The sequence below is a fragment of the Oncorhynchus mykiss genome, chromosome 17 (genome assembly GCF_013265735.2).
Source record: "Oncorhynchus mykiss isolate Arlee chromosome 17, USDA_OmykA_1.1, whole genome shotgun sequence".
In the NCBI taxonomy this organism is placed as follows: Eukaryota; Metazoa; Chordata; class Actinopteri; order Salmoniformes; family Salmonidae; genus Oncorhynchus; species Oncorhynchus mykiss.
In genome coordinates this window covers 2,296,836-2,312,150 of record NC_048581.1, presented here as the reverse complement: position 1 = coordinate 2,312,150, position 15,315 = coordinate 2,296,836, and the positions used below count along the sequence as shown (strand labels likewise).

General features: G+C 40.2%; 1 protein-coding gene across 1 annotated transcript; it reads left to right on the top strand.

The window, feature by feature from the left end:
- Window positions 1-3,632: 3,632 nt before the first annotated feature.
- LOC118940185 (piggyBac transposable element-derived protein 4-like) lies at window positions 3,633-10,882 on the top strand. Its single transcript, XM_036948590.1, has 5 exons — window positions 3,633-4,122; window positions 5,068-5,165; window positions 5,297-5,474; window positions 6,662-6,725; window positions 8,756-10,882. The coding sequence occupies exons 1-5, from the start codon at window positions 3,885-3,887 to the stop codon at window positions 10,467-10,469; spliced, it is 2,292 nt and encodes a 763-aa protein (XP_036804485.1). The 5' UTR covers window positions 3,633-3,884; the 3' UTR covers window positions 10,470-10,882.
- The last annotated feature ends 4,433 nt before the right edge of the window (window positions 10,883-15,315 follow it).

Sequence of the window (15,315 nt, the reverse complement as noted above, 5' to 3'; positions counted from 1 at the left end):
ATGTTATGTCTTCTCTTCCTTCTTACAGCCAATACTTTCCTCCAGGTTTGGCATGCTCATTAGGTAGGATTAGGTGACAGATTGACAATGGTAGCATATTCCAAGCTAAATTGACCAAAGCTCATCGCTAACAACAGATAATAACACCTCATATAATGCTGCCCAAAAATAATGAAAACTCACCCAGTGACATATGGGCTATTTAGGTGAGGGTTGCTGTTGCCACATGAAGCAGTGCCCACTTTGTTTAAGGACAGATAGGACGTGGACAGACAGGGCTCTACCTTTGTAGAGCACATGCCCCTTTGCCCTTCCAGTCTCTGAAGTGCCCTTTTGGGTGGTGGTATAATCTGTATTCATTGTTTGCCATAGTTATTCTAAACCAACTGCCTGCAAGTCATTGTTAAATTTGCCTGCCTGAATATCTTACAGGTAGACCCTCTTCCACTCTCTCATCATGTCACAAGCTGTCAGGCTCCCAGAGGCAGGGCAATAAAAGGCCCCAGCTCACTCAACTGCCCCTCCCTCTCAAACAGCCATCAACCCAGAACATCCTGAAGACAGAACATCTAAAGGATAATCTAGGAAGCCTTTCTTCCTCATTTCAAAAGTGAGGTGAATATTCAATGTGATGTTTGTACAGTGCATTCGTAAAGTATTCAGACCCCTTGACTTTCTCCACATTTTGTGGAGTTACAGCCTTATAAGTTACAGCCTTATTTAAAAAATAATAATAATAATAATTACATATTCCAAACTGGTTCTCTATCAGCAATCTACACAATGCCCAATTCTGAGAAAGCAAAAACAGTTTTTTAGAAAATGTAGCTAATTTATTAAAAGATAAAAAACAGAAATACCTTATTTACATAACAGTAATTATTCAGACCCCTTGCTATGAGACTGTCAGAGCAAAAACCAAGCCATGAGGTCGAAGGAATTGTCCGTAGAACTTCGAGACAGGATTATGTTGAGGCACAAATCTTGGGAAGGGTACCAAAACACTTCTGCAGCATTAAAGGACCCCAAGAACACACTGTGGTGAAGAAGGTGCAACAGAGCCTCTTCAACATCAGGAGGCACCTAAAACCCTCACACAGTTTTACAGATGCACAATGAAAGGACCTCAAGAACACACTGTGGTGAAGAAGGTGCAACAGAGCCTCTTCAACATCAGGCTTGTCACCTAAAACCCTCACACAGTTTTACAGATGCACAATGAAAGCATCCTGTCGGGCTGTACTACAATACAAGCCATAGGAAGTTGGTTACAATTTCAGTTTAATCCACCAGAAAAGACAGAACATTCTGGTTACTAATTGATAAAAAAATTAATAATAATTAAACCCCCATTATTTATATTTCTACTTTGCACATTCTTCCACTGCAAATCTACCATTCCAGTGTTTTACTTGCTATATTGTATTTACTTCGCCACCATGGCCTTTTTTGCCTTTGCCTCCCTTACCTCACCTCATTTGCTCACATTGTATATAGACTTATTCTTCTACTGTATTATTGACTGTATGTTTGTTTTACTCCATGTGTAACTCTGTGTTGTTGTATGTGTGGAACTGCTTTGCTTTATCTTGGACAGGTCGCAATTGTAAATGAGAACTTGTTCTCAACTTGCCTACCTGGTTAAATAAAGGTGAAAAAAAATAAAAATAATTAAAGACCAAAATTAGTTAAAGAAAATTATGAACCTCTGCAGATCTAGCTACGAAGAGACAGAATCATTTGATCATTTTAGATAATTTGTTTTGGTACTGTCCATATGTAGCTTGTTTTTGGTCGCAGGTGAAGGAATGGCAACATTTACCTGGAGCTAACTCTGCAGACAGCACTACTGGGGGATTTGAAAAGTCATAGTCAATTGATCAATAATATAATAATACTTTTAGCAAACATGTTTATTTTTAATTTACTATCTGCAGCAACTATGAGAATATAAAGGTCAATAACTTTTGTGAAACAGCACAGTTAAAAATATATGGCAAATAGAAATCAAACGGGGTGGTCTTCAGAGATAGATGGGAGAAGTTTAGGGTAACTGAAAGATAGGACTGGATGGTCTTCAGAGATAGATGGGAGAGGTTTAGGGTAACTGAAGGATAGGACTGGATGGTCTTCAGAGATCGATGGGAGAGGTTTAGGGTAACTGAAGGATAGGACTGGATGGTCTTCAGAGATAGATGGGAGCGGTTTAGGGTAACTGAAGGATAGGACTGGATGGTCTTCAGAGATAGATGGGAGAGGTTTAGGGTAACTGAAGGATAGGACTGGATGGTCTTCAGAGATCGATGGGAGAGATTTAGGGTAACTGAAGGATAGGACTGGCTGGTCTTCAGAGATAGATGGGAGAGGTTTAGGGTAACTGAAGGATACAATTAAAAACAAACTAAATATAACTATTGTATAACACATTGTCTGTAAAATGTACATGGTACGTATAAGCTGGACATAGAAGCCTGAAAGTTGTTGTGCATTTGTTTCCTCCAATCAGGGAAGGGGTGATAGGGTTAGTGGAAAACAAAGGAAAATATATGTTTATACATACAGTGCCTTTAGAAAGTATTACAAATGTATATGTATTTTTAAACAGAAATAACTTATTTACATAAGTATTCAGACCCTTTGCTATGAGAATCGAAATTGAGCTCAGGTGCATCTTGATTCCATTGATCATCCTTGAGATGTTTCTACAACTTGATTGGAGTCAAATTTAGTTGATTGGACATGATTTGGAAAGGCACACACCTGTCTATATAAGGTCCCACAGTTTACAGCGCAAGTCAGAGCAAAAACCAAGCCATGAAGTGGAAGGAATTGTCCGTAGAGCGCCGGCACAGATATGGGGAAGGGAGACAACAACAAAAAATATGCCGCATTGAAGTTCCCAAAGAACACAGTGGCTACCATCGTTCTTAAAAGGAAAAGTTTGGAACCACCAAGGCTCTTCCTAGAGCAGGCCGCCTGGCCTGACTGCGCAATCAGGGGAGAAGGGCCTTGGTCTGGGAGGATACCAAGAACCTGATGGTCACTCTGACAGAGATATAGAGTTACTCTGTGGAGATGGGAGACACCAACACTTGCCTAAATAGCCCATATGCCACCATAGGAAGTGTTATGTGTTGTTCGTGATGAGCCTTGGTCAATTTAGCTCAGAGTATGCCACCCTATTCTATCTGTCACCTTTTTTTTCACCTTTATTTAACCAGGTAGGCTAGTTGAGAACAAGTTCTCATTTACAACTGCGACCTGGCCAAGATTAAGCATAGCAGTGTGAACAGACAACACAGAGTTACACATGGAGTAAACAATTAACAAGTCAATAACACAGTAGAAAAAAAGAGTCTATATACATACCTAATCCTGCCTAATAGGCAGGCCAATCCTGGAGGGAAGTATTGGCTGTAAGAAGTAAGAACATAACATCTGGTTATTTTTAAATGACTTCTTATGACATTGCTTGCCAGACTGAACATTGTAGTTCATATTTTCCAGTCTGCGTTACCCACTCCAGTCAGCAGATGGCGATATGCATTTTTCAGGTGATGCTTCTTGCGTGACGTATAATCTAGTGGACGGGACAGGAGGCTTCTTCAACCGCGACAAAAGGCTTCTGATTTAACCACGCTGTGCTTTGCTAGCAAACCTAAAACCGAAACATTGGAGCTCTTTAGACCAATCTTGTGTATATTACTCTTAGTGTTTTTAACATAATTCTGTTTACATATCTACTGGTTCATTTAAACGTAATTTGCTTGTTAAATTAGCAAATGTGTTACATTGATACTGCACTAGGCTAATCTCCCGGAGCATAAACTCACTAATCTAGACGGAGAAAGAAACTGGTGAAAGGAGGCAAAGAAGCTTGAAGAATGAATAAGGAGGCTATCACATTGAAACAAGAGGATGATATTACAGTGAAAGAGGAATATGGGAACGAGGTTGTCAAAGTGGAAAAAGAGGTAGAAGCTTTCAGAATCAAAAAGGAGGAAGATGCCGTAAAATTGAAAGAGGAGGAAGACCTTTTTGGAGTAAAAGAGGAGGATATCTCAATAAAAGAGGAAGACGTTTTGGGAGTGAAAAATGAGACTGAAGATCCGATTACCACCAGTGAGTACTGTCTTTAAAAACGGGCACAAACTATGCAGTTGTTTTTAAAGGGGCATTATCCTGAAGTTCTACACTTGAATATGTTGTTCAGTACTGTAGGAATTGTTTATTATGGGGCAATCTGCCATTGGTACATATATTTTTGGAACTTCAAAAATGGATTTATTGAATTCTCTATGTGGTCTATATTAAAGTGCACTTATTCTAGTATAGCCGGGTTTTAAAATATAATATACAGTGCATTTCTACTTAAAATATCAAGTGGACGCAAAATGCACCCATTTTGTGGAACGGCCCTTTTACATTTGCATCACAGTGGTGGGAAAAGTACCCAAGTAAAAGTGAGTCACCCAGTAAAATACTACTTGAGTAAAAGTTAAAATATACTGAAGTATCAAAAGTATATAAATAATTTCAAATTCCTTATATTAAGCAAACCAGATGGTGCCATTTTCTTGTTTGTTTTTATTTTATTGACGGATAGCCAGGGACACACTCCAACTCTCTGACAATCTACAATTGAAACGTGTGTTTAGTGAGTCCGCCAGATCAGAGCCAGTAATGATTACCAGGGATGTTCTCTTGATTAGTGAGTGAATTGGACCATTTTCCTGTCCTGCTAAGCCTTTGAAATGTAATGAGTACTTTTAGGTGTCAGGGAAATGTATGGAGTAAAAAGTACATTTTCTTTATGTACGTAGTGAAGTAAAAGTACAATTAGTCAAAAATAGTAAAGTACAGATTCCCCGGAAAGCTACTTAAATAGTACTTTAAAGTATTTTTACTTAAGTACTTTACACCACTGATCACAAACAATATAAAAAACACAATTAAAGTGGCTAATTTAGTCCCCTTTTAGATATGTATTCATTCCTCCTGTAAGACTCTGTGATTGCAATAGAAGTTGATAAGTTTACCATATTTTTGATGTTCTCATTCACACAGGAGACAGACATGACTATTGTGGATCCTCTGGGGAGCCTCAACAACATCCTGATGCTGATGAAGTAGAGAAGAGTCTCTCCAGATCAGAACACCAGATGGTACAGCTTGGTCTGGTCTAACATACAGCTTGCTCTCAGGGTCTGGTCTGGGCTTCTGTAAAGCACTTTTTCAACAGTGACATCAGCATCCATAATGATATGCGTCTGTGTCCCCTCTTTATGGTTACCAGGACAACGCTAGCCCCTCCTCCCTCCCGGAGTCCCCGTTTCGTGCCTCTTCCGGTAGTACCTTACTGCTGGGTAGGAAGAGGTTGTCTGTGCTGCTGGTGGACTGCAGGAAAACAACGGGGCTGAGTGGAACTGTGAGAGGAGGAGAAGAGAAGAAAGGATCAGATTTGACTCATCAAAGTAAGTGCTGTAGTTTAGTTTGAACAAAAATAATAGATCTTCCCACTGGTATCTGTTACCAGGACAACCAGCGGAGTTCTGTTAGTTGACATGAAGATGGACTAGTATCTTTTACCAGTGGGGCTGTCCCCGACTAATAAAAATCTTGTTTGACTTAGCCATCTGTTCTTTTCACCAATCAATTGATGCAAATTTTAAACATGTATTTCTATATATACACTACCGTTGAAAAGTTTGGGGTCACTTAGAAATGTCCTTGTTTTTGAAAGAAAATCATTTTTTTGGTCCATTAAAATAACATCGACAATCAAAGCCACAAATGCTGATGCTCCAGATACTCAACTGGTCTACAGGAGGCCAGTTTTATTGCTTCTTTCATCAGAACAGTTTTCAGCTGTGCTAACATAATTGCAAAAGCGTTTTCTAATGTTCGATTCGCATTTTAAAATGATAAACTTGGATTAGCTAACACAACGTGCCATTGGAACACAGGACTGTTGGTTGCTGATAATGGGCTTCTGTAGATAATAATGGGCCTCTATGTAGATAATAATGGGCCTCTGTAGATAATAATGGGCCTCTGTGTAGATAGTAATGGGCCTCTGTAGATAATAATGGGCCTCTATGTAGATAATAATGGGCCTCTATGTAGATAATAATGGGGCTCTGTAGATAATCAGCCATTTTCCGCTACAACATTAGCAATGTCTACACTGTATTTATGATAAATGTAAAGTTATTTTAATTGACAAAAGGACATTTATATCCTAACACAATCCATGTTGTAAACAGCATTCTGCATGAATTCCGACTCTTTCAACTTGCAACAAGTTGAACAGTTTCATAATTCTACATTACGTATTGGCTATACAAGACCTGAATTAGCCCATGAAGGGTCTTGGACCAATGACCACCTATCGTTTTGAAACCTAGCTAGATAGCCAATGAGCTGGGATTTCCAGCAGTATGTGAACGCCGTTTGTAGGACAAACAGCCATCATGCTAGAGCTGTGCAAAACAGAGTTCATTCTCTGGTGAAAGGAAACCAGATGCACGGTAGTTTACGTTTCACGGCAGTTCGTTCTCTTCTACAGACTTCTCAAGTCTGAAAAAGTTAAACATGGTTACTAAGAGTGGAAAAGCTAAATCTCAGTCCAAGAATAATCATTTTGATGATATTATTGCAGAAATTGACCAACAGAGTGACACAGAAGGAATGGATGAGGACTCTGCGAGTGACCAGAGTTTTGAGTAAGTAAAACAAGTTTTTACTTCTCATGCTAATGCAGTTGTTTAAATGGTTGCATATTTATTTATATATACACACACACACACACACACACACACACACACACACACACACAGTCAAAGTTTACATACACTTAGTTTGGAGTCCTTAAAACTTGTTTTTCAACCACTCAACAAATTTCTTGTTAACCTCTCTGGTACAAGTGCGTCCCACCTCGACAACAGCCAGTGTAATTGCAGGGCGCCAGATTAAAAACAACAGAAATCCCATAATTAAAATTCCTCAAACATACAAGTATTATACACCATTTTAAATCCAGCCATATTGTCCTGTTTCAAATAGGCTTTACGGCGAAAGCACGCCAAACAATTATTAGGTCAGCCCCTAGCCACAGAACCATACAGCCATTTTCCAACCAAGGAGAGGTGTCACAAAAGTCAGAAATAGCGATTAAAATTAATCACTTACCTCTGATCATCTGGTGTCACTCCCAGGTCTCCATGTTAAACAATAAATGTTTGTTTTGTTCGATAATGTCCCTCTTTATGACCAAAAACCCCCCTTTTGTTCGCACGTTTAGTCCAGTAATCCGAATGCACAAGGTGCGGGCACAAAGTCCAGACCAATTTTTTTTTAAAGTAAAAATAAAAGTTTGTAGAAACATGTCAAACCGTAGTATGATCTAAAATAAGGACGCGCGACAACGAGGTTCTAGCTCCAGCCTGTTTATTAACCTAACCCTCGCATGTCCTACATAGGTACGGATACCCCCAAGGGACATCCTACTACATCTTCCCCTCTCCCATGAACAAGAACTCAACATGCATAACCACTGAAGCATAACTGAAATGCAATTTGGAAACCAGTATTATTCTCTAACATGCTAATTCCCATCCTGAAACCGTATGAAAGCATTCAATCACACAGTATGAACATTAACTTAGGTACAGTCTCTTTTTGCTGGGTATGTTCCCCAGCAGTATGTTTTCTCCACGTAACATAGTCTTTCAGCCACTGGTGGCTTCACATCCCTTTCTGGGTGCGCTTTTGGCTCTGAGCATTCTCTCTCCTTCACCCTCTTTTTGTGCATTTTCTGTGGCCTCAGTCTGTGTGGCTGGTAGATCTGGAAGAGCTCTGAGGTGTGCTTTGTTCCTTCGTACCTCTTCTGAGCCTGTGTCCACCACATAGGAGCGTGGGGCATCCGCTTTCCTTAGCACTATTGCTGGTGTCTTTGAGTTTGTAATCCACACACGTTGACCTTCGGTCAGCTCTGGCCTCTCCTTAGCACGGTGTCTCCGATTTAAAGTCTCCAGTTTGCGTTTGTTTCAGCCGTTTGTCCCTCTCAGCGAAGGCCTTCCTGTTAGGCCATCGGGGTTTAAGCTGAGCCAGCGAGAAAGGCCAATGACCACTGATCATCTTGAAATCTAGCTGGGTAGATAGCCAATGAGCTCAGGTAAACGACAACATGTGATGGTTCTATCCAGGAAGACTATCGTTTGTGGGAAACTCAAGCGTATAGACACAACCATTCGCCATTGAAAACTCTACGAGGCCACGCTGGTTACGTGCAGCATTTCAGAGAAGAATTATGGCAAGTAAATCTTTAAAATCAAAGACAAAGTATACAGATCTACACGATATCATTGACGAGATTGATAGAGATAGTGAGAGTGAATTACTACAAGATGAGTCAGACCAGACAGTGACTATTCTTTTCACTCTAAATGGAGAAGATTCTGTGTTGGATTGGTGAGTAACGTTGTTTGAAATGAATAATATTAAATATTATTCATTTGAGTTGTTTGAGATATATATATATATTTTTTGCCATATATAAAAATATGACTAGGACATGAAATATAAAGTACACATATGTATAAAGTACACATTGCTCTACATTGTGGGTGTATCTGTGTGTCTGTATATATTACATATATTTTTACATGTCCATTCCATGTTTAGATAAAATACAACACCTCACCTTAGTGGATGTTTACTTACTCTATATATAATCTGTGTCTTTATTTCACAGTCCCAGCGATTCTGATTGGGAGCCCATACTGCCAAGGTGCAAATCCCCCACTGAAGCTGGTCCATCTGCCCGGCCATCAAGAGGTGTGGAGCCGGTGACAAAGAAGCGGAGGAAGGAAAGTGTGGAACCTGCTGGCAGTGCGGAGGAGGGTCGTTGGCACTCTGTGCTGGAGGAGGATGTGGCCCCACCGCCTCCAATTTTCAGACCAAAGAGGCCACCAGGTCCTCAGCTGGCCATGACCTCTAAGTACAGCCCCATGCAACTTTTTCAGCTGTTTTTCACCTCGGCAGTTGTTGATTCCCTGGTGTTGAACACTAATAAGTACGGAGCTAAGAAGCAGGAAGGCAAGAAAGAGACATGGAAGCCCATTTCCAGGTCAGATCTTTTTTGTTTCATGTCTATGGTCATGTACATGGGTGTTGTGAAGCTAAAAACCCTGAAGGACTACTGGAAAACTGCTCCCCTCTATCAACTGCCTTTCCCATCCACTGTCATATCATGCAAAAGGTTTCTGACAATCTCAGGGGCGCTTCATATCAGTGACCCAGAAGTTGATAAGGACAACGAGACGAAGCGAGGCACGGCGAGGTTTGATAAGCTCTGCAAAATTAAACCTCTCTACCTCGACATCATTGAGGCCTGCAAAACCTATTTTCAGCCTGCCCAGAACCTTTCCATAGATGAGAGGATGGTAGCCTCAAAGGCCAGAAATGGCCTAAAACACTACATGCATAACAAACCGACTAAATGGGGTTACAAACTGTTTGTTTTGGCCGATTCTGCGTGTGCATACACATGCAATTTTTTTATCTATGAGGGGAAGAACAGTTGTGCGACCGGTAAGAGACTTAGCTATGACTCCGTTATGCAGTTATTAGATTTTCAGCTGCTAGGGAAGGGCTACAAACTGTTTGTGAATAACTTTTACACAAGCCCTACCCTGTTCACAGACCTGAGGAAGCTGGAGATGTGGGCCTGTGGCACCATTCAGACCAACAGAGTGGGCTTTCCGAAAACCAGGGTGAACGACATGCCTAAGCAGGCTGAGCGGGGTACCATGAGATGGATCCGTGAAGATGGCCTGCTGTTTGTGAAGTGGATGGACACCAGAGAGGTGGCACTGTGCTCCACTATCCACAAGTCCTTCAGTGGTGATCACGTCGTCAGGCGTGTGAAGGACGCTACAGGGGCATGGACCACCAAAAATGTCCCCATTCCTGCAGCCATCAAGGACTACAACAAGAGCATGGGAGGTGTGGACCTGTCAGATGCGCTGATAGGATACTACAATGTTCTCCACAAGACAATGAAATGGTACAAGACATTTTTCTATCATTTCATTGACATTGCTGTGGTGAATGCCTTCATCCTCCAGAAGGAAATGGCTAAGAGCTGTGGACAGCCCCCCATCTCACAGCTAGCCTTCAGAGAGCTGCTCATCCAGGAGCTTGCTAGCTACAGCAAGTCCACTGTAGCACCTTCTGTCCCCTCTACGTCTGTCCCCTCTGCTCCAACTAGTAGTGTTCACCTGCCCAGATTCATCTCTGCAGACATGAATGTTCCTCGGGGCAAAAAGGGCACAGTAGGGAGACGTTATTGTTTTCTGTGTCACATGAAATGCCCCATTATCTGCACCAGCTGTTCAGTAACCCTCTGCTTTACAGCAGAAAGAGACTGCTATTGGGCATGGCATCAGAAGAACAATATTGTGTAGAGGACTGAGGGTCTTCACAATATTGTACATTATACATTGAATGTGCGTAAATAGTTACCCTTGTTATTTGACATTTTTTCAAATGTTCATATTTTTGGGGAGGGGGGGGGAAATATGTTAGAATGGCATTCGAGTGTTTTGTATATAGTAATTTACTTCAAAATGTATCACTGTACCAATTCGGCCCCTTGGGTACATTTGGGCAACTTGTGTGGGACACCTGGGTGACTATATACTCAATGTCATGTAGCTCACTCATTCCTGAAGATATCTTTCTGAAACTTTTTTCAAATACTGTTGCCATCTTATGTTCTCCATTCAAACCACCCCCAGCATCCTATCTGTATGTTTGGATGTTCTTGTTTCAGTTGAAAGATGATGCAGCAACAATAAAAACAGAAAACGTATGTTTATTAACTTGTATTTTCTTCTACCAGATCTATGGTGTTATATTCTCCTGCATTCAATTCACATTTACACAAACGTCAGTGTTTTCTTTCAAATGGTACCAAGACTATGCATATCCTTGCTTCTGGGCCAGAGCTACAGGCAGTTAGATTAGGGTATGTCTTCAGGTGGAAATTGCACAAAGTAACCCAAAGAGGTTTTTAATAAGGTAAGGTAGGTTGAAAGGTTAGGTCAGTTGGTTGGTAGGGTCTGTCAGCTGACAGACAGAGAAGATACATAATAAAGGAGAGACTATGAGTAAGAAAGTGATCAGAGTAACCATAGCAACAGAGGACATGGTGTCAGCAGCAGCTCTCTACAAAACCTCAAATGTTGCATCACTTCCGGTGGGCCTCAGAGAGACACATCTAGATGGCCTCAAATCTTCCCTTGGACAGATATAAATGAGCTGTTGGCTAAATCTGGTGCTACGCATCACTTCTGAGACTTCTGACACCATTGAAATCAGTAGACATGAAAATTACCAGCACTCTGACTCTGTCTTGCACCAGGAGAGTCTAATGGAGGATAATCTAGAGAGAGAAAGATTTGTCCATTGCATGAACAGTTACAATTGATTTCCTCCAACATTACAGCATTTAATCTCACAGCACATTAGTTGTAATGTCTGAGATGAGAGATTCATCATACCTGCTCTTGATGAAGAGTGACCACTGATATCTTCAGATGTCAGGATGTTGTAGAGATGTTTGTGAGGGTTGTGGAGGTGTTTGGGGATGTTGTAGAGAGGTTTGGGAGGGTTGTGAAAGTGTGTTCTCTATGTTGATCATTGGAACTCATTTGAAGGTAACCTATACACACACATGGAAGTACGGAGGTAGTTTTGTGCCCCCAAAAATAAGGGGTTAAATATATGTAAAACAATATAAAATATTACCTGAGCTTTCTTATATTGCCTAGATATAGGACAGACACTTCAAAACCTTATTACTTAAAACAAATATATGTATTTTCTTCCAGTTATTAAATGTGTTTTTCAATGCATTTCTATGGGCAATATTAGTAAAGCCCAAATTCAATATTTGATTTAAATATATCTATATAAATATATATTCAGTACCAGTCAGAAGTTTGGACACACCAACTCATTGTAGGGTTTTTCTTTATTTTAACTTTTCTCTACATTACCAAGAGTGCAAAGCTGTCATCAAGGCAAAGGGTGGCTACTTTGAAGACTCTCAAACATAAAATATATTTAGATTTGTTAAACACTTTTTTGGTTACTACATGATTCTATATATGTTATTTCATAGTTCTGATGTCTTCACTATTATTCTACAAAGCAGAAAAAAGTACAAAATTATGAAAATATCTGGAATGAGTAGGTGTGTCCAAACTTTTGACTGGTACTGTATATATATATATATATATATATAAATAAATAAATTAAATATTGAATTTGGGCTTTACTAATATTGCCCATAGAAATGCATTGAAAACACGTTTATAACTGGATTTTTCTTTTTTTTAAGGACTAAGGTTTTGAAGTGTCCAAACTTTTGACTGGTATTACACATATATATATATATATACCTAAAGGGGTCCTAGAATTAAACATCAAACGGCTAAATAATCCATAGTATGGCCATCTTAAAACAATTCCAACCAATAAAATACAGCTAAATTTGGAGAGGACAGCATTCGGAAATCCAGATTTTGTTACGTTACAGCCTTATTCTAAAATGGATTCAATTAAGTTTTTCCGTCATCACAATAACCCATAATGACAAAGCAAAAACATGTTTTTAGGAATTTCCTCACAGCATAATTCTGCAATCACAGGTGGTTGTCCTTCTGGAAGGTTCTCCCATCTTCACAGAGATGACCAGCCTTTCAAAGCACTTCATGGCTACATACGTGAGTGACATGGGTCAGTAGTCATTTAGGTAGGTTACCTTGGTGTTCTTGGGCACAGGGACTATGGTGGTCTGCTTGAAACATGTTGGTATTACAGACAGGGAGAGGTTGAACATGTCAGTGAAGACAGTTGCCAGTTGGTCAGCGCATGCTCGGAGTACACGTCCTGGTCATCCGTCTGGCCCTGCGTTGTGATCTGAGGACCCATGCCAAACCTTTTCAGTCTCCTGGGGGGGAATAGGGTTTGTCGTGCCCTCTTTATATAGCCAAATTATTTTTCACTCAGGAAGCTCCGGTAAACAGTGGTTGTATTTGCACTACTGCCACCACCAGGCCTGGAGTCCATTTTGACTTTGTTGATAGTGAGCCGTGTTAGCTAGCCGTGTTAGCTAGCTGTCCGGCTAAAGACGTAGCAGCTAACTAGCTACCGATCAACCTATTGTGTGTATTGAACATTCATATTGGACAGCCTTACCTATAGAGTAGCACCACCACCCATCAGCCCATTCTCTTCTTGAAGTCAAAGCCACAGTGTATTGTTGCTATAGGAGTTTATGATTAATAATCCTATTCATTTCAAGCCCCACTAAGATGTCACCATACTTTTCATTTAAAGCCCCACTATGTAAAACATACATCATCAGAGTGGGCCTCCAATTTAAATGTAAACAATGGAGCAAATGCATCACATGTGAACATCACTTGATTATCAGAGGGGTGTATTATGACATCATATAGAACTACTCAGACATTCCAAATATCACTTGATTATCAGAGGGGTGTATTATGACATCAGATAGAATGACTCAGACATTCCAAATCAGGCTTCATCCATATCATGAAGGTGGATATTGATCCAACCATTTCCAAAGTAATGACCGGGCTGATGGAAACAGGATATGACTGTATACTTTTCTAAATGCCGACAGACGATTTGTTACTTCGTTTGACATGGTGGGGTCTTTTTGTGTCAGTAAAAATGTATAAATGAGAAATGGCGGCATTAATCCTTTATGCGCAAATATTGATTAATAACGATCATATCTTAGTTAACTTGGAGTCACGTGATGATATATTGTGTGGTCCTCCCACTACGACTTGGGAAACCATGCAGTTTATTAGGCTACAGATTAAATAAATGATGAACTTCACAGGGTGGTGAAAGTGCATGTGTTTAGCTTGATGCTCCTTTCCAATACATTTTGATGGTCTTCTTCTGGTGACATGATGATGATTGATGCTTGGTTGCCATTTGACAAATAAAATAATGTCGCTCTTATCCATAATAATCTCATCATGTAGGTAGCCTACCAGAACTGTATCTTTGAGCTGTTGGCTACAGTGCACGGGACAAGAGGACTTTTGCTATATAACTCAACGGTTTTTCAAAACCCTCAGTAGAGTTGAAAATGCAATGGAAACCCATTTAACTTGTATTTTTTCATTCAGTTCATGGGAATTCAACAGGAAAACATTTTTTTCCGTGCACTACGTCATCACGCAAAGACTTTTATCCGCAATAAACCAGTTTGATGCAAACATTTCCGGTGGGAAAATGCATATATTGTTTTATGCAGATTTGAGAATATTCACATGAAAATCTGTCGCAAATTGCATGGAAATGTAGCTACTAATGTGGATACTGATCCAACACCTGCCGCTTATTCAAACCAGCCCACTGGGCTCAGACGTCCGTTCAACATCTAGTTTCTATTTACATTTCTTTGATTCGTCAACTAAAGTGAATTCAACATGAAATCTACACAAAATGTCACCTGTCAGTGGATTTAGGTTGCCAGTTGGGTGAAACACAGAATGTCACCAGTCACTGGTTACCAGTTGTGTGAAAATTAATAAAAAATACCTTTTGTAGATGGATTTTTACGAATCCGTTTTCCACATTGATCAAACATCACATGGATTTGTTGTGTCTGTGTGTGTACTGTGTGTGTGTCTGTGTAATGTGTGTATGGATGTGTACTGTGTGTGTGTGTGTGTGTAATGTGTGTATGGATGTGTACTGTGTGTGTGTGTGTGTGTGTGTGTGTGTTTTGATCAAATCAAATGTTATTGGTCACATACACATGGTTAGCAGATGTTATTGGTCACATACACATGGTTAGCAGATGTTACTGGTCACATACACATGGTTAGCAGATGTTATTGGTGACATGCAGATGTTATTGGTCACATACACATGGTTAGCAGATGTTACTGGTCACATACACATGGTTAGCAGATGTTATTGGTGACATGCAGATGTTATTGGTCACATACACATGGTTAGCAGATGTTACTGGTCACATACACATGGTTAGCAGATGTTATTGGTCACATACACATGGTTAGCAGATGTTATCGGTCACATACACATGGTTAGCAGATGTTATTGGTCACATACACATGGTTAGCAGATGTTATTGGTCACATACACATGGTTAGCAGATGTTATTGGTCACATACACATGGTTAGCAGATGTTATAGTGAAATGCTTATGCTTCTAGATCCGACAGTGCAGCA

Coding starts and splice junctions, on each gene's coding strand:
- LOC118940185 (XM_036948590.1), top strand. CDS start 3,885: ATGAATAAGGAGGCTATCACATTGAAACAAGAGGATGATATTACAGTG. Junction 5,166..5,296: donor CCAGATCAGAACACCAGATG/GTACAGCTTGGT, acceptor TATGGTTACCAG/GACAACGCTAGCCCCTCCTC. Junction 6,726..8,755: donor GCGAGTGACCAGAGTTTTGA/GTAAGTAAAACA, acceptor TTTATTTCACAG/TCCCAGCGATTCTGATTGGG.